The following is a 20,269-nucleotide window of genomic DNA, read 5'->3' as shown; positions in this document are numbered from 1 at the left end:
TCTGGCAAAGTTGTCATGAAATGTTACAAATGGGTCTCTAAAGGGGGTGAATTATAAGGTCTCACATTGGTTGAGGAGCGAAATTAAGGTTGCCTAAAGAGGATTGAATGCCTCATGTAATCATGTAACAGTTTTGGACAAAACATACAATACCTAATACAATAGTCTTAGGGGCCGTTTACCAAACGCTTACTCGGGTAAATGAATACCAAGTCATTTTACCTTACCGGATGAATATGGTAAGGACCAAAAATCTTACTCGATAAGAGCGAGATAATGACCAAGAGTCTTACCCGGTAAGTAAGGGCGATGACTCTTACCATGATAAGTGCTTACCGGGTAAATTATTGCATACGATACCGTTTTGGTGGACTAAAATCTTATTCGGTAAGTAAATGATAGTGTTAAGTTTACCGTTAAGTGCTTACCGGGTAAGTGCTCGATAAACGACCCCTTAATTTATATAAAACTGGTTATTTAGTTATGATTTTTTCTTAAAAATCACTTTAAAAATACACATCCGAACACCACCAAAAGAAGTAAAGCTTTGTTATCAAGAATTAGATAGATTATAATTACGAGGACCAAATTTGGAAAAAGTATGTTATTTTAGTTTGTATTTTGTTATTTCTAAAAGTTTAGGTCCTTAAGTGCAATAACGTAAAATAAGGGGACCTCGAAGAGAAAATAAGTCCATATTTGACAACAGTTGAAACAGATATGTAACTGAAGACTGTCCGATCCCGTTACGGTCAAAATCAGCTCAACGGAGAATCAGACCGGCGACAATGTCGTCGATGCAACGGCCACCACAAGACTCATGGGACTATATGCTACCAGGACCACCGTCCCGCAACAACGGCGGTTCTGCCGACCTCCGTTCTACCGGACTTCTTGCCTACGCCGCCGGCAGCAGTGTCGCTATAGTCGACTCACGCTCTATGCAGCTTGTAACGGTCCTCCCGATTCCTCCTCCATCCGTCGGTGCCGGAAATTCTACCACCACTTCTTCATCTTCCTCCTTACTGTCGCCCTTTGTTACCGCCGTCCGTTGGTGCCCTACTCCGCTCCGCCTCGATCTCCTCTCACATGATCCTACGTCTTCTCACTCCCACCTACTCTTGGCCGCCGGTGACCGCCAAGGCCGTATTTGCCTCCTTGATCCACGCGTCAAATCATCTGCTCCACTTTTTCTGCAAACCGATACGAACACTAAATTAGGTATTCAAGACCTCTGCTGGATCCAAGCCAGACCCGATTCGTGGATCATTGCTGCCATAACCGGATCCTCACTCCTTTCTCTTTTCGAGACATCCACCGGACGGTGCTTCTTCAAATACGACGCCGCTCCGGAAACGTTCTCGTGCATTAAACGTGATCCCTTTGATTCCCGCCATTTCTGTGTCGTAGGTCTAAGAGGCTTCCTTCTGGCAATTAAAGTCCACGGCGACAATTCCGAATCCGACATTGTATTGAAAGAACTTCAAATTCCTACCGATGTCTCCGAATTGAATAAGCTGGAAAGAGACGCAGCTGCCGGCGCTAGTGCTTCCGGTACAATGAACAACTCCCCGGCGATGGCGCTGTTTCCTACTTACACAGTGAAAATCGCGTTTTCGCCACATTGGAGGCACATTTTGTATGTGACTTTTCCTAGGGAATTGATTGTGTTCGATATGCAATATCAAACGGCTCTATCCCGTGCCTCATTACCGAGGGGATGTGGAAAGTTTCTCGATGTCTTGCCTGACCCGAGCCTGGAGATGGTTTACTGTGCTCATTTTGATGGACGGCTTACAGCATGGAGGCGGAAGGAGTAAGTTATCTTGCCTTACCTGAAACACTATCTTATATATGACTGCTTATTTCCGGCATTTAGTTATACACATACTTTGGTATCAGCTATAGGTTTCTCTTTTCAGTTGTGATACGTAGTCATTTTGTTATACACGCACTTTGGTATCAGCTATATGTTTCCCTTTTGCATTTTGATTTTGATATGCCCATAATTACTTAATTTTCAATCAAATTCGGGGTGATATTGATTTGTTGATCTGAAATTTCTCCAAATCTGAGGTTCCTGCCAGATATTTGGAGGGCATTTGTTACCAATGTTGGATTATTTTGCTTCTTATCAAACATAGATATTAGTCGTGGCAGTTTCATGTATGAAACCTAAAAAACCCTTTTATTGATAATATACTATGTCTTTTTCTTATTTCCGGTGTTTTGGTTTGGTTGGGTAGGGGTAGGGGTAGTGGCAGGGGTGAGGAATATGCAACACAATTTATTTGAAAGTATGCTAGAAGTAGGAAGAGATCAATTCGGTAATTAATGGTCTGAAGCTAAAACATTGGTTGATTTGAGCGGCATGAGAGAATTGTTTCAACATCTGGTTTATTTGATTCTGTTGTGGAATAAACATGCTGAAACTCTACTGCACTATTTTGAAGTTAAAGAAGTGATTTTGTTTAATATGGTTACCAATGAAGATGACTACTTCAGATAAGCTAGATTTTGCATTTGGATTCTTTGCACCTCTCATTGACTAAACAATTTTTGTCGTCAACTATAATATGTTAGTATTTTGTAATTGCTTATGTACGCATATAGTTATATACAAGTGTTTTACTGGATGTGAGGGGATATACTTATTTGCATATCACCGCAGAGGAGAGCAGGTACACGTGATGTGCATGATGGAAGAATTGATGCCCTCACTTGGCACACCTGTCCCTTCACCCTCAGTTCTTGCGGTTGTCATCTCTCAATCAGATTCCACCCTCCAAAATGTTCGCAAGCATCTTAATGATGGGCATCATGCTTCATCATCAGACATGGAATTTGATATGGATTTTGACAATCCCTTCGATTTTTGTGATGAATCCCATGTCATTTCTAGAACACATTTGCTATCCATTTCTGATGATGGAAAAATATGGAATTGGCTTCTGACTGCTGAAGGCCTAACAGAGAATAAGAAAGATACATCAAATGTTGGCGTTGTGGCAGAAATCAGTAAAGACCCAGTTTTAGATACAAATGCTGATGAAGGGGCGCAATCTTCCTTTGACTCTGTGAAGGATGTGGTTAAACAAATAGATAAGGAGAATATTAGGAAGGGTAATCCATCAGTCTCCATAAGAAGCACGGATGAGCTGGCACTGAAGGTTGATCCTTAAAACTTTTTCTAGAACCATGTTGCATAAATTCTATTGCTGTCTCTTAGTATAAGCTCAATATTACAATTCAAGGAGGTTATTACAGTACAAATGTCATAAATGAATTTCTCCCTTCCCATTTGTCTGTGCCAATATCATAATGGTGGTAGTGTATTAGCGTTCCTGTGTATACAGCATCAGTACTGAAAACTGGCATGCCAATACAAAAGGAGATTATACATTTCAATTCAAAGCTATTTTTTTATTAAAAACAAGAAACTTGGATAATAGTCACAATCAATTTGGAGTTTCTCTGCTACGGATCAAGTTTGGTTTGCGTGAGTTCATGGTGCCTCATTATGTTCACTTATCGGTACTTGGGAATTTCATGTTAGCCTCATAGCCTGTTATTTGACTTGAAGCACATAGCTTGTTGTTCATCATAATGGGACTTCTTTCTTTACAGAGTATTGTTTATGGTTGAGTTATATAACAGTCCTTTCTCTACTATCACTTAAATATCATCGATATAACTTCTTAAGCAGATGGAAAAATTGAGGTTGATATTACAAAAATTATGGTTCTATATACCAATTATTTGTTTGTGAAGTCTCCGCCGTGTCTGAGGGGTATGATACGTTGTGCATATAAATCTTCAAGAGGGGGATGCCAATCGGGTTAATATAATTCTTAGAGGTAGAAATACAATAAAATCATTGAATTTAGAACCTAGGTAAAAGATGTTTGCATCTAGCTGGGGGTTTGCATGGTAATAACCTCTCTACTCTTTGTAGTAGAGGAAAGTTCTGCGTACATCCCACCCCAACCGTACTTTCAAGTGGGATATGCTGGGTCCATTTGGTTTGGTTTGGTTTGGTTTGGTTTTGTGAAAGCTGTTTGCATCATTATGATGGTGTTCTGGACTATCCATTCTCAAGTTTATTTCCGGTTGCAGGTATATACTAGAATAGTCTTCAACCATCATAGAAAATGTGACGAGAAAAATCATTTCTTGCTATTATTGTTGTTCTTCGACAATGTTGACTTTTGTTATTTATGCATTGTTACTGAAAAAATTCTTTATGCAGATCAGCCTGGTTGGCCAACTGCATCTTCTTTCTTCATCGGTGACCATGTTGGCTGTACCATCCCCTTCTTTAACTGCTACTTTGGCACGTGAGTTCTGTTTTCTGTGATTGTATGTATATATTTCTTTGAAAGCAAATATCAGAGTTCTTGTTACGTTGATGTTAAATATTGGATTCATCAACCAGTTACTGATATATATATAACATGTGAAGGAGGGGGAAACCAGCCTGCTGTAGCTGTTCCACTGGTTGCTTTGGGAACTCAGAGTGGCTCAGTTGATATTGTTGATGTTTCTGCAAATGCTGTTGCTGCAAGTTTTGCTATTCATGATAGTGTTGTACGAGGATTAAGGTGGTTGGGAAATACAAGGCTTGTCTCATTCTCATACAGTCAGGTATAGAACACAAAATATGTGCTGATCAATTGATATTCATTCTTCACTTTTCTAATTTCTCGGATGTCCTTTTTTCTGTATATATTTTTGCAGTATTCTGAGAGCCTGGTTCATACTTCATACACTATATTTTTTGCCTTTATGCTTGCTTAAAGCTAACATGCATCTAACACTACCCCATTCAATGGTGTTCTCAATGAAATATGACATACAACTATCACTTTGTGAGCTCAGGGAAATGAGAAGACTGGTGGCTATACAAATAGGCTTGTTGTGACCTGCCTTCGGACAGGACTTAATCGGACATTTAGGGTCTTACAAAAGCCAGAGCGTACACCCATAAGAGCTCTACGGGCTTCATCTTCTGGAAGGTTGTTCTTGAAACTGGACTAATTTGTTATTTTTTCTATGCATTTTCAGTATGCAGCATGACAACTACAAACTTCACTTTCTGTTACTACAGGATAATCACTAATCTAGCTGTATTTCCAGAACATCTAGATGATATTTCTTCTTCCCTGTCAACGTTAGATTTTCTCTGCAGAACATTTGCAATTGAAAATACTTGAATTATTAATAAATAGTCCTGCATCTACTTTTCACTCACTCAAAACAAATACATATTTGTTCTGATAAGTAATGTGGTTCGGCTTTCCAGGTTTTCTGTTCTTGACCCAGTCACCGAGTATAGTTCATGGATTTGTATGATCTGTTGAACTTGATGTTTAGGATGGTTTTTTTGGGGAGGGAGGTTGATCCATGAGCTTGTGTACACGTACCAGTAATTAGATGCTCGTGCTAGGAGCCTAGAATAAACCAAGATTTCTCTTTTTCTAAAGGTCATGTTTTTCCCGTCCTTGATTAGTTTGATCAGGTCGTATGGGGACATAAAGAGGAAAGAAAGAGATGAGGTTTCTCTCGCTTTTGGCATAGCAGGCCTCCCATAGAAACTCAGTATGAATCTTTAGGGACCTATTATGAGATTTATGGACACTATCTAAAGGTTAGTTTTTTATCATTCAGTCTTTTTAAAATCTGTTGATGCTACCTAGAAGTGACAACTGTAACTATCTAGAATGAGAGTTGCAGTCCTGGACTCAGTGAGGCTATGCCTTTCTACTATATAGATATTGGGGGGACGGGGGGGGGGGGGGGGGGGGGGGGGTGAAAGCCACATATGGATATTGAAAGAGAACTTGAATTAGATGATATGAGACTAGCTGAAGAACAAGTACACCTGAGGACTGTTCTCAACTTCTCATTGACTTTATCAACCATTCTGGTAGGAAAACAAGCAGTCTTTTGTTGGCAGCTTATATGGCTTGACGCCTGCACGGTAAGACTCCTGTACCATGTAACCATGAATCATACATGTCTAGAAATGCAATAATCAGATTACTGTTGAATTAAATATTGATCTGGAAGAGAAGTATGGCAATGGAACAGTATGTTAGAGGGGACAGTGTCGGTGTAAATCACATGCTAGCTCCCAAGCACATGTTTCCTGCTGAGAGCATCCGGTCATGACATCTAAAGTGTTGATGCATTATTCATCGTACCAGGTTATGGTCATATGAATTTGATTTATTTTATTTCAAGCGAGGTGACTTTCAAATACCTTTTCTAACTGTACACTTACACATACTGATATTTCAGTTCTTAAAGCTGCACCATGTCAACAGATACAACTTGTCAGTTTGTGCCCCTGCATTAAGAATGAGGATAACACAAAAGAATACCACACATTGCACACAAACAAAATTTTAAAACAGAAAACATAACTTTGATAGGTACTAGAAAATTCATATTGACGACTTTGGGTTTATAACCAACCAATTAGACTTGAAGCCTTGAAGGTATGGAACAGTTTGTATGTTTGGACGTTTTCACATCAATCTCTCTTCACACTGTTATATCAAAGATCATTTCATATAGTTTTCTTGAGCACTGTGCTTGGCCTATAGAACCTTTAAATTACCATTTACCATACTAAGATGACCTTCTATAAGTTTCATTGCTAAACATGATATATGAAAGTGGTTTTCAGAGTTAATAACTGCATTGTTGTGGAAACTTGTACTGATACATTATTGATGCTTTTTGCAGGTATCTTTTGATATTGTTTCGTGATGCACCTGTGGAGGTTTGGGCGATGACAAAAACTCCAATCATGGTAAATCAGATGACTTGTTTCTTTTTCCATCATTCTATGTAGTTCTTTTAGCAAGTACATTCCCATAGGGATCATTGGGGGTCGTTGGTCGTTGTGGAATTCTATAATTCATAATAACTTGAACCATAAGTGGCAGATGAGCAGCTTGGACTGTGTTTGCAGACTTACGTGTTCTTCTCTGCTAGCGTCCCTTGCACAGTGAAAAAGCTGCTAGCTGAATAATATTTTTGAATATTTTTCTTCAGTTCCACATCAAGCGAGTGCTTAGCTAGCGACTAGAACAAAAAAAGTTGGTAAATTCCAGTAGAGTTAAGAAAGGGTCCCTAGTAGAAATTCTTTGAATGTTCGATATTCCATTTACATTTTGGTCCAGTTTTCAAGAAAATTTGTTTCTTCACATTTAGATGATACACTCAATAAATTAGCATTATTGAGTTGTCTCTTGGTTTATCTTGTTATATCAAGTCTACAAATTAAAGATATTCAAGGGACCAATTCCTCTCTTCTCCATGTATTTATACTTCACCTTCTTTCTGGTCTGCCTCCTTGTAGTTTTACGAAATGACATTTTCAATGAATTGCCATAACATTTCCATCTTTCCTTTAGAACTCAGCCGAGTTCCACTTCCTTCCTTCATATGAATTATGTATTTATTGCTCTATAAAATACTTGCCCATTAAATGAAGATAGTGGAAGCATCTCTACTTATCTTACACCATGAATCAGTTTTTTCTTGGCGTAATGACAAATAAGCATATGTGTCTTTGATATTTTGTTTATGGTGTATGCACATACTCTATACATTTGCTTTGTGGCAATAATTCCTTACCCTTTAACTTCGCAATATAAAGTATAAAGTAATCATTTTTGTTATAATTCTATTCTTATTTTTGTAGTTACATGTTACGGGCATGATGTCATTTAGTGTTCCAAAGAGACTTCATAGTTACTATGCTGATAAATCTTCTTTTACTCGGTGGTAATAAATTCCATAGCTAACCATTTCTGTCACACTTCTATTCATGATTTCATTTTCGGCATCTTTGTTCTCTGCTGGAAGATAGGATTCTATATACAAACTCATCAAATTCACTATGGTAGTTTTTTAATGCCTTAAAATGAAACTTTATCTAGATTATGATTTCATGATATATATATATATATATATATATATATATATATATATATCATTATTGCCATTCATGTAGATATCTATGAGTGCTGAAATTTTGACTCATTTGCTTACTTTCTGCCAATGAATCACTTCAGGATATTGTTTGCTGGAGCTTGAGTAGCTCTTGTACATCAGTCGTGATGTTTTCCTTTTTGCAGCTTAGGTCTTTAGCTCTTCCATTTACAGTATTGGAGTGGACTCTTCCTACCGTTCCACGGCCGCAAAGTGGAGCATCTAAGCAATCCGACGCTTCTGTGCCACCTGATGGGATGGCATCCCAGACAGACTCTAGTGAGTTTACTAGCATTGTCATTATCATTACCATGAAACTCCTCACTCACAGTATTCTTTATCCCCATCAACTGGGTCCATGTCAGAAGATTATCGACAAGGTTGTCATGGTTATGCATCATCTGTAGAAAGGTGTAAGAAAGTGGTATATGTTGCAAATAGTAATCAAACACTAATCCAAACACATGTTGGCTCATTAGGCTATGAACATCACTAGATCAAATTTTGCCATTGCATTTAACCAACAAAAATTTCTAAGCCTTCAGATTGTGTAACCAAAAAATGACATAATGTTAACTCCCTACAGATATAATTAAATGATCTCAGCATCGATGCTTCCCCCTTTTCTTAATCTTTCTTTGATCCTGATCCTTTAGCTACCAACACCACTTAGATACTTTGACATAATGTGGATGGAGTAAGAATTATAACCTGACCATATACGCCTAGTAAATACAAGTAGACACCAAAGGAATATGGTTAAGTGACATTACTTAAAAATAAAGCAACTTACTGTCAAGTGGTTATAAAAACTTCCTAGAAGACTATGTTTTAGATATTATAATGGTCACTATCTGACTTTTAACTATCAAATACCAAGAACTTCAATCATAACTGTCAAATAATATTCATAAAACCGAAACATTAACCCCCGAAGAAAGGACATCCAAGATAAATGTTCATCAAAGGATGATATATACTTCATGAGGAAATTGAAAGAAGGTTCATGAAAGGAAACCACAAAGTCGAAAGGTTTTCTCCATGCTTCACAATGCATAGGTTCACGTCAAATGCTCACTCAATAATCACAAGATAAACTTCAAGATCAAACGAGTTACTTGATTAGACCAGGAATTCCAGAAAATGAATAAGCCTTAAAGAACATTAATGACTCCTGTAGAGAAGAATCATCAGAAATACTAGGACCATTGGTAGAACGATGATTGAGCAAAGTCCACAAAAGCAACAAAATGGGAATATAAGGCGATTCTTCAATTAATCAACAAACGAACAACATTTGAGTAAGGAAGCAACATAATAAGTTTGATAAGTAAAGCATATGGATGCTTCAAGAAAAATGATAAGACTTGAAAATAAATGCTTACGTCACAAGAGGATACTTGTACTTGCCACAAATTTGATATAATACCTCGCATGAACACACATCAAATTGGTTCTCCTCAGACATTATATGTTGTATGCTTATACAGTTATATAACATGAGAAAGATGGATTCACTTCCAAATACAGTTTTATTGCTCAAGCATTGCCCTGTTTTTTTTTATACTTTAATGTACACATAACAGTCACATACATCACCTCTTTCTTTATTTCAGTCATGGCCACAACACAAGTTCTGTTTTACGTTTTCTAGATATATTGGTTCTGAATTTACATCTTTTCGTTTTTTAAAGACGAAAACTAGAATTTCTGTGTCCCCGACCTGCATCCGCGATATTCATGGTTGACGATTCAGGGATATGATCAAAGGCTCACCCTGTGCACCCCGCCACACCCTAAAATGCACTTGAAACATTTGATACAGAGGTTAAGACAAGGGGTATGACACTGCTGTTTCCCAGTTTTGTGGTTGGTAGGTTATGGTGAAAATTTTGAAGCCCAACTCCTTTTGATTGATTTTAAATGAATAAAATGGTATACCCTTAGAAGTAAAATTTTCAGTTTTAGAGGTAAATGGCATTTTCACTTCTTAGGGCAGCAGTATCATGCCCATTTAACATTGTACACTTCCCACATGGTTTATGGATCATGGCTCAATCTCAAGTTCTCAATTATGGTTGAATTCACTTGTAACTATACAATGTCAAACTTAGGGCCTCAAGATATAGTGCTAGGGCAGTGTTATATATGTGAATGTGAGTGTGAGTGTGAAGATGTGGCCAAGAATTGAAGTGGGAAATACCCACATGTATGCTGTTCCTACCCTTGCCTTTGTGTTCGGCGGCCACGATTGTATACCAAGCTTACCAGTTGATCAAAACTAAGACTCCCTTCATGTTCAGAAAATTTTATTTTGGCCATATAAATAGTTATTTAAGCAATGCATATTCAGTAATTAGTACTTAATCATCTTAATGAATTTTATTTAACCTGAGACTCAGTGATTGAGTCATGTCTCACTTTTAGGCCCTAAAATTTCTTAAACCTTCAATTTAGTATTATAGTCTAATCAAAATGATAATTTTCATGTGGGCTACCAAACTATAAGCCATTTTAGCTTTTAACTAGTGAGATTTTATAGTTGTTGCTAATGCTGCTGCTATTATTCTTGATGATTTCATCCCTAGATTCTCTGGATGTAATAAAGTTTCAATGCTCAAAAGTAACTTCTAATGCAGAAGCAGTGAGTTCAGATGGAGCTCAAGAAGAGTTTTCAGAGAGTTTTGCATTTGCACTGGTAAATGGCGCGCTTGGGGTGTTTGAAGTTCAGGGGCGGAGGATCCGAGACTTCAAGTATCATTCTTTATACAATTTACGAAACAGCACATTTTTTATCTTGTGCCATCTTGAATTTCTTTTGTGATTTCCTGGTGTTTAACAATAAATTTGATCCTGATGACTCTTACTGTCCAAACTTTTCAAGTTATTTAAGATACCCTAGTGAGGTCAACGTTGGGTATGACTGTATGAGCTTATGACAGGTCAAGGCCACTATCCCCAAGAACCTTGTCTGTTGTGTTATGAGAAGAGAAAGCTGCTTTGTTTCACATGCAAAATTGTTGCATTTATTATCTTGCTGGTAGATACTTCACTTCTGCACCTAAATTATGAACACATTTTAGTGCTTGAGAAAAGAGGTGGGTTTGGGTTTGAAAACATATTGGCCTTTCATATTATATGTAGCTCAACTTCTTGGTTTATCTGAAAAATTGAGATCTGGTTACCTCAGTAGTCTTAGGGTACTACTGAGGTTAAGTAAGAGTTTAAGACAAAAATTGATTAACATGATAATCAATATATATAATATGGGTTTTAGGCTACATGCATTGCATTTCCACTCTCTTCAAACGGATCAATTATAAAGTACGTGAGTGTTTTGAGGACTCTCCATACTCCATAGATCTTTCTGTCTGTTTGCATCTTGTACCTCTAACTACACACTATTTTTGTTTCATAAACCAATGGACATACTGGATTCTCAACCTTATGTACTTGATATAACTTTTCAGTTTTAGACATAAATTAACCCTAAGTACACTGTTCTCCAGCCAAGTCAGATTGACTATTACCGTTGGCGTTTTAAAACATGGTAAAGTTTACTTTAAGCTTCATCAACTCCATCATATACTAGTTTTTTGTGATATGACTTTACTTGATTTTAGTCATGCTACTTGATTCATTGGAATCATGGATTAGACAGCATATTTCTTTTTCATCTGAAACCAAATTGATGTTTGATGGGTTATTTCTTTTAGTTTCTTTTTTTCATTTACGTGTAGTTTAGTTTGTTCCAGAAAATAGGGGATGTTCTCAATTTTTTTAGTTGATGTGCTTGGAAAATTATCTATGTTAACATAATCGGCATGCTATTATTATCTGTTATGAAACTGAGGTGGTATAGGTTCATGAGATGTATTTATTACTGTGCAGACCAAAGTGGCCTACTTCTTCACTTGTTTCTTCTGATGGACCAGTTAGAGCTATGGCCTATCGTTTGCCTCATGTGGTTAGTATCTTATTATCTTTCCCCTTCTTTATGGAAGGTGTGGTTGGGCTTTTTTTCTCATGAACTTTACAGTGACTGATTTATATGTCAGGTCATGGGGGACAGGTCTGGGAATATACGGTGGTGGGATGTTACAACTGGACAATCTTCCTCTTTCAACACTCACCGGGAAGGCATTCGGAGAATCAAATTCTCACCTGTTGTTCCTGGAGATCGTAGCCGTGGACGTATTGCTGTATTGTTTAATGACAATACATTTTCTGTATTTGATCTTGTAAGTGAGAGAAGTAGCATGACTTGACTCTTTTCTTTCTTGGTATTGATCAGAAAATGATCATATATTTCCCTGAAGCAAGCTAGTAAACAGGGAGGTGCAACATCGAATGTGTATAGATTAGACGGTCTACAAAGCTAAATAAGCTTCAGTTCAGGATCGAAATTGAAGGCAACCTTTTCCATGAACCTGTAGTATTTGTTGCCAACATATTGTTCATTTTATGACAAATCTGGACCAACTTTGAAATTCTTCACAAGCTAGGATATACAAGTTCCATATTTCATCTCTGCATCGTATATTTTTTTATAACTGTGGTATCTGGCACCTCTGACCCAACTTGACCATGGCCTTTGTGAAAGGTGTTCAATTCACATGGCTCAAACAAATATTAGGTATTCTGGCTAGTAGGCGTGTCCCCTAAGGTGTTGATAGAACCTAACCGGATTCAAACCTGAGACCTGAAGCTTCATGAGGCACCAAGTTCCAGTGAATTTCCACTAGGCCAACCCCTTGGGATTGGCATACATTTTACTCAACTGCTTGAACCTTTTGAACATGCTGTTCTGGGTTTTGGCATCTTCTTCCAGCCCACCAAAAGGGGAAAAAGAAGAAGAAAAAGGTAAAAACATAAACCTAGAAAAAAGATTGAATTTTGAAGTCTTCTCTTTTGCAGGATTCACCAGATCCATTAGCGAACTCCCTACTACAGCCACAATTTCCTGGTACTCTTGTGCTGGAACTCGATTGGTTGCCTGTGCGAACTGATATAAATGATCCATTGGTATTGTGTATTACTGGAGCGGATAGTAGCTTTCGACTTGTTGAAGTTAACGTGTATGTGTGATAACTTATTGAGCTTGCTGAACAACTTCATTCAATTTCCTGTCACTGTGCTTAGGCTTGCAAGTTCTCTTACCATGAAATTAAAATACTTGCATTGATAGCAAGCATCTAATGGGTGATTGTCGAGTTTCACAACCTGCCATTATTTATGCTCATTAGAATCTACCATCTTTCCATGCAGTGACAAAAGAGTTGGTTATGGATCCCAGTCTGGATTTATGAAGGAGCGATTTCGACCAATGCCTTTATGCTCTCCTATATTACTTCCCACAGCACATGCTTTGGTAATTTTGACTTCAAATCTTCTCTAAAGCAAACTTTACTTATTTTTTCTTTAGAGCAAGCCTTGGAGCATCTGATAATGTGATCCTCTTTGACTGAAAGGTCATGGATTTGAATCACAGAAACCTCCTACTGGCTAAAGGGCCAAGGAAAAGTCTGTAAGCAAAGACTTTCCTCCTCAACCCTGGGCAAAGCAGAGGAGTTTTGGTGCACTGTCTTGTGCTTTAACATTGTCTTCTTTTTTTTTTTTTGACACTAAAACAGCTAATAGAGATGGCCAACCTCTCTGATCTACCCTTAAGCCAGAAGTTTTTTATTGTCAATCATGAAATGCTTGGAACCGTGTTCTTAATTTTGAAATGGCAACCCTTTGAGCTCTGCCACCATATGGAAGGGTGGTAAAGCTCATGTCAGATCCTTTTGATCAGAAATTAGACTTGCTTGCCCCTGGCATAACAAATGTCACATCAGGGAGAGTCATGAGGCTGGCAACAGCAAACAGAAAGCAGCAACTGGGCTGCTGTTGCTGCTAGCAGCCACCATCAATGATGGTGACAAGAGGCAGCAGGGCTGCCGATGGTGGTGACAGCATCTGTTTCTGGGTAGAACATGATTCTCTGTTATGTGGGGGTCAACATACTTGTGTATTAAAGTATAATGTAAATTCCCCTGTGGGCCGAGACAGAACAAACAACAGAAAAATATAAAACACTACATTTCTAACATTTCCCTCTGCTTTTAATTAAAGCATATCTGGAGTTGTGAAACCGTCTATGGTTTCATCTGTTATATAAAATTAAACCAAGCGTACCTAGTATATTCTTCTCGAAAGTAGGCCCTGGGGGGATAGGATGTATGTAAACCTTACCTCTATCCCAAGGGATAGAGAGGGTGTTTCTGTGAAAGACCCAGGCTTTTGAAAAAAAAATGCAAAAAAGGATTTTGAAAAATTAAGTGTCTGAGATATTCTTGGTTATGTACCAAAAGTTTAGTAGAAGTAGAACAAGTATGTACAGCATGGAAAAAGAGAAAAAAGCTTAAAACAAGTAAGTATCATGAAAGATAGAAGAAAGTACAAGAAAGTAGACATAACAGAAGTGACTAATGGTAGAATTGTAAGATTCAAGATATGTTGCAGAAGTTCACAAATGAGGAGTAAATTTTCAGTAGCCAAATAATCAAAGAATCATGAACTGTAGTTGAAACTAATACAACAAAATGATTCTATCATCTTAGATATCATGGTTACAAAGGTCTCCAAGAAACCAACTACTTCTTATTATTAATCCCACTTTTAAAGTTTTGATGACATTTATTTTTTTCATTTCCGACAAAATCTACCTACCGTTCCTTTCATCTAATTAGGTGAATGTGAGTCGATCCCCAATCATAATGCTAATTTTATTTTTCTTGTTTAATACTCCGTATGCGTTTCAATGAAGTACTTCTGATTTGATACTTTTTCTTGTTATAGATATAATGATGAGAATAATTGCATACCATCATATGGCTTAAAATGCGCAGAACATTACCAATCACTTGCATTGATATCATTGCAATTACAATGAAGTACAAACAAAAGACTCCTAACATAATTTTTGGGATCAACTATAAATTATTTTAATACATTCTAGAACGGCAGGACTTGTGAGAGGCAGAATGTTGGTACACAAAAATCAATATGTTCTAGTAGTATAAATGTGAGTGCGAGATGCATGCTTCTTGATAACGAGGGATAGTACTATTGTACTAAAATGATAACATATGAGAGAAGGTTGGGGTCACACTGTAAGAGGAGAATCTGTGGCAACATCTTTTTAGGTGGTTTTGTCATTGCCAGCATAGATCTTTGTATGGGTCAGCTATACAAGGAGACATGTAACAATAAGATGTCGTTAGGAGAAGCTGGTCAACTTTGACATTATGGAAGCAGCAAAATGGAGTATACAACGCGAATGGTTTTAGAACATAGGAGTACAATAAGGACACCATTCAGTTGCAGAATTATGGGAGGTTTGCTTCTTTGTGTTCACGTTTGGGCTGCATCTTAGGTAGTTTCTCTTACTTTGAGTTTTTGCCTATCCAAACTAACATGGGATAGAAGGATTCTTGCTAATGGCTTATTTTCCTTATGAATGATTGGGCATTCTGAACCACTGCATCTGTCTTCATTTGTAAACATCCAACATGCTTCCAATAAGGGGAAAAATTAAAAGAAACACTGTACTTGACAAAAATATGGCCTCGTTTTTGCGTTGTGATTATTTTGAAGTGAAGTGCCTACGACAACAGTTTGAAACTTCCTTTTTGACATCCTTTGAGTCTACCTGACTTCATTAATCATTTAAGGTATATTTGTCTTGTTATCTTAACTTATGATTCTAATGTGTTAGATGTACAGTACTGCTGAGATGTGGAAACCACTATATTCCGAGTGACAGATGCATCCTTAAACTTGTTAAATATAATGGTTTGCCTTTCCTTGTAGTAGTGTTAGTATTTCCTCATTTAGGCTTCTTGATGTTATGTATTTTATAATCTCTTTTAGAAAGAAATAAGACAAACATTACCAGATTTGAGTAATAACATGGTATCAAAGCCATGGCCTGCCACTCTAGGGACCCGACACTCTGGTTAGCCCCCACTCAACTCTCTGGGACAGTTTGTGTCCATCCACCCTCTGTTGGGGGGGACGTGTTAGAGTCCCACATCAGCTAGACTAGGATCATTTCTCCTGTATATATGTTGGAACCTCCCCTTCCTCCTCAAGGGCTCTTTTGGAGAGTGATCTGGGGGTTCCACATATTCTCACAAAACTCAAAACACTTGCTCGTTTCTGTAGCAGTTCAAAGTTTAAATATTACAGTGGAATATCCTTTGAAATGAACCGAGCCTCTTATTTTTGGTTGACAGGCACTGCGGCTGATCTTGCAATGTGGTGTAAAGCCTTCATGGTTTAACACATTGAGTACGATTATCAATAAGGAGCATAGTCAGTTATCACGAACTACATCATCGGTAGGAGATCTTCGTAGTTATCTAATTGATATACCAATTATTGGTGATTCTGTTGTCCCAGAATTGCTTCTTAAGGTATTAGAGCCTTATCAGAGAGAAGGTGAGATTTTGGTATATAGGATGAAGTTTATTCTGGTTTATATTGAAGAGAAAATTTTCCTTAATTTCTTTTGTATTATTATTTTGTTACATCAGGCTGCATACTTGATGATGAGAGGGTGCGACAATATGCTACGATACTCAATAAAGGTTCAGCTGCAAGATTCTCTTTTGCAGCTGCGATATTTGGTGAAACTTCGGAGGCTTACTTTTGGTTGCAGTTGCCTCATGCACTTAAGCACCTAATGAACAATTTGGCTAACAAGTCTCTGCAAAAGGCCCCAGTAAAATCATCATCTTCAGAAATCGATGATGTGTCTTTACTGAGTAGGATATCTTCGAAAGGCAAATCAGAAAGTGGGCCACGGAAAAGGAATGCAGTGGTAAGCTTTTAGGTTCTTTTACTTTGGATGTAGAATTTTAGTGGCAGAAGCGCAAACTATCAGATTGCATTTTATTAGGCACTTCTTTGAAAACGGAGATACAAAAAATATGAAATATTTTGGTGAGAAGAGAATATACAAAGTTAATGGTGGCAACTCTTTCAACAGAGTGATGGTGAACTTAGGTTGATGGCTTTTGAGCAAGAAGAATTGTGGGAAAATGCTAGTGAGCGTATTCCCTGGCATGAAAGATTAGAGGACGAAGAGGCTATTCAGAACCGTGTGCATGAGTGAGTGTAATTCCATAAATATACTATTCATCATGTTTTCAGGCCCCAGTACCTGCTTTATATACTGCTTAATTTGTGCTGTTTTTTTAAATATAGTCAGTTTATCCGATTGTTTATATCTTAGGAACATGAGTGATCAATGAACAACATGGAACAATTATACCCAATGGGTCCTTTATGCATGTCAAATGAACATCTAGGCTTTCCTGCTGCACATGTGATTATATAAATTGAACATCCGAATCCTTAAGGGTGCTCTTGGTACACAAGACAGAACAGAACATGGATCACTATTCCACGTTTGGCAGGACTTTTACGTGGAATAGACAGGAACAGAGTGATACAGGCGTGTTCCACCCCCACCCCATGGAACAAGGTGGAACATACTTATGTTCTACCAATACAACCTCAAAATAAAATTTAATTCTCTTCAAAAACATCAAATACGGCTTTCTCTTTACATTTTAATTCATTTTTTAAATTTTATTTATTTATTTTATGTTCTTTAAACTTTTACTTTACTGTCCTCAAAATATTTATTTTTATACGGTTTCTATATTTTGATTAATTTATGTAATTTAGAGAAGGTACAAAAATAAAATTTGGAAACTACATAAACTTTGTATTTTGGTGTCATATGGATCGTCTTGACGAAAACTTCCTAAACGATATACTTCGTTATAAAAAATATTTTTTATTATAATTTAATAAATTATATAATCAATCAAAACATATAAATTATATAAGCAACTCATTAGGAGTAAATTGGTCATTTTATCTGTTCCGTCCTGTCCAGTTCTGGCTTATCAAACGCTAAACAGTTGTTTTGTCCTGCACTATTCTATCATGTCTGGATACGGAACGCACCCTAACATAACAGTCTGGAATGCTTTAATCTAGCCAGCATGTAAGGCTTAATGTTGTTCAGCTAAGTCCGCAAATATAAACCTGCTGCTCAAATTGAGCTGGCTCAAGCTTGGTTGTGTAAGGGATAATGCTCATTTCAGTATAATCGAGTTCATATTTAACAAGACTTTAATCTCAACTCAGTTACCTAGCTGAGCTTAAACATGGTCAGCTCAGGTTGCAAGTAAAGCTCATTCATAGTAGTCAGTCGTATTAGATGTCATCATGATTATAAGCTGATTTGTGTATTATATATATGATGTCCATAATAATCAGGCTTGTGTCAATTGGTAACTTGGAAGCTGCTGTCAGTTTAATGCTTTCTACTCCTCCTGAGAGCCCTTACTTCTATCCAAATGCTTTGCGTGCCGTTGCTCTTTCATCTGCAGTTTCAAGATCCCTAAATGAACTAGCAGTAAAGGTAAGAGGGATGCATTTTATATTGCCTTTCCACTTTTAAATATCATTTTTTCCCGCATTCAATTAGTTGTAATTTTCTTGTAGGTGGTTGCTGCAAATATGGTGAGGACTGACAGGTCATTGTCTGGCACTCATCTGCTCTGTGCTGTAGGGAGGTATCAAGAAGCTTGTTCACAGGTGTTCTATTGCTCGAGAAATTCAACTAGTCTAATACTTTCCTATGTCCCAAAATAAGTGTCTACTTTCCAATTCTACCCTTAATTATGAGATGGAGAAATTCATTACTCCCTCTCTTATTAAGGGTAAATTTGTCATTTTTTGTTAATTAAGAAGTGTAATAATTACACATTTCTAAAAAAGTGTTTTTATTTTGGACATTTATTTTGATTTTTGGGAAAGAGGGAGTAACATAATTTGGTTTTTCTGCGAATTCACATGAATTTTTTTAACTCTACAAGCAATTGCAGGTTTCATAGAGTATAGTGATATACCCTGGTAGATAGATCTTAATTGGGCAGTTACCAAGAGGCCTATGGCTTAATGGTACCATGTGAGCTCTCCAACCCTTTAGGGTTGTGAGTTCAAGTCTCTCTGGATACATGGAGGTGTGAGTTGAGTTGCCGTTTAAAGAAAATTTTAAATAAATTCTGTAAAATTTGGCATCAAAGATTCATACATATAGGTGATAAGAGTAGTTTTGTTGGATGCATAGCTTTTGCTTGTAAGGTTCATTTCTCCATAGATACATACATATGTATGATTAATTAATCAATTAATTTAAGCTGCATTTATGTTTTATCAGTTACAAGATGCGGGGTGCTGGACAGATGCTGCAACGTTGGCAGCAACGCATTTGAAAGGAACCGATTATGCACGGTTTGCATCTTGCTTTTTGACCATTTAAGATCTTCAACTTTCTTGAAGGATTTTTATTTTCACAAGGAAGAGAGTTTAGAGCCAATAGATACTGCTGATTCTCTTACATTTTGGGGTTTTGCAGGGTATTACACAGATGGGCTGAACATGTTCTTCATGCTGAACATAACATCTGGAGGTATCATTATATCATTTCATTCCACCAATTTTCATCGTGTGGCCGGTCTTGTTGCTTTATGAGCAATTATGTGCATCGCACGGTTCACTTTGATCCTCTTGACCAGCAAAAGGGTTCCTTTTCTTTGTTCTCTCTTAAGTTTTGAATTTGTGTGTTGTTTATGCAGAGCACTGGTTTTGTACATAGCAGCGGGTTCATTACAAGATGCGCTGGCAGCACTGCGTGAGGCTCAGCAACCCGATACAGCTGCTATGTTCATCATCGCCTGCCGGGAAATCCATGCTGAATTTATTAAAAGCAGCTTAGAGGATTCGGTTTCGGATTCTTATTCTTCACTGAAGGAAAAGCTGGTTGTTTTGAACCCAGAAAACGAAGACGTGATCGCGGTTGGGGAGTTGTATGGACAGTTCCAACAAAAACTAGTCCACCTCTGCATGGACTCTCAACCGTTTTTGGACTGAAGTGTCTGTCTTCAAAGTGTTGTATTTGTGATTACTGTCTGTATGATTCACCTCACAAATCACCGTTGTTATTGTTGTAGAGTCTGAATGAAAACATATCAGAAAAAGAAAAATCCATTTTTGTCAACTTTGTGGTTTCATCTTATTTCTTGTCTTGATAAATATAACAATCTTTATAATACACATTTATTTGTTTGAAATTCGTTGTAGAAAACATTGATTGTAGGATTTCAAAAATCAGTTGTAATAGTTTTTGTAATCTATA

The 20,269-nt window shown here is 37.3% G+C and overlaps 1 protein-coding gene across 1 annotated transcript; it reads left to right on the top strand.

The window, feature by feature from the left end:
- The first annotated feature begins 788 nt into the window (after window positions 1-788).
- Window positions 789-20,199, top strand: LOC112500224 (WD repeat-containing protein 11-like). The gene is made up of 20 exons (XM_025103604.1): window positions 789-1,816; window positions 2,672-3,170; window positions 4,250-4,337; window positions 4,463-4,644; window positions 4,879-5,015; window positions 6,751-6,817; window positions 8,151-8,283; window positions 10,644-10,758; window positions 11,896-11,971; window positions 12,063-12,245; window positions 12,922-13,082; window positions 13,273-13,375; window positions 16,287-16,491; window positions 16,587-16,873; window positions 17,042-17,163; window positions 18,346-18,490; window positions 18,574-18,666; window positions 19,292-19,365; window positions 19,490-19,543; window positions 19,710-20,199. Exons 1-20 carry the CDS (start codon window positions 789-791, stop codon window positions 20,002-20,004), a joined length of 4,047 nt encoding a protein of 1,348 aa, XP_024959372.1. The 3' UTR covers window positions 20,005-20,199.
- Window positions 20,200-20,269: the final 70 nt, after the last annotated feature.

The sequence above is a fragment of the Cynara cardunculus genome (genome assembly GCF_001531365.2).
Source record: "Cynara cardunculus var. scolymus isolate 2C chromosome LG 17, CcrdV1, whole genome shotgun sequence".
Classification (NCBI taxonomy): Eukaryota; Viridiplantae; Streptophyta; class Magnoliopsida; order Asterales; family Asteraceae; genus Cynara; species Cynara cardunculus.
This window is presented reverse-complemented; position numbering and strand designations above follow the sequence as displayed.

Bases quoted from the DNA above. Each gene is read 5' to 3' on its own strand.
- LOC112500224 (XM_025103604.1), top strand. From the start codon at position 789: ATGTCGTCGATGCAACGGCCACCACAAGACTCATGGGACTATATGCTA. The intron at 8,284-10,643 runs GTGAGTTTACTA...CTTCTAATGCAG, and splicing joins GGCATCCCAGACAGACTCTA to AAGCAGTGAGTTCAGATGGA. The intron at 19,366-19,489 runs GTTTGCATCTTG...GGGGTTTTGCAG, and splicing joins AAAGGAACCGATTATGCACG to GGTATTACACAGATGGGCTG.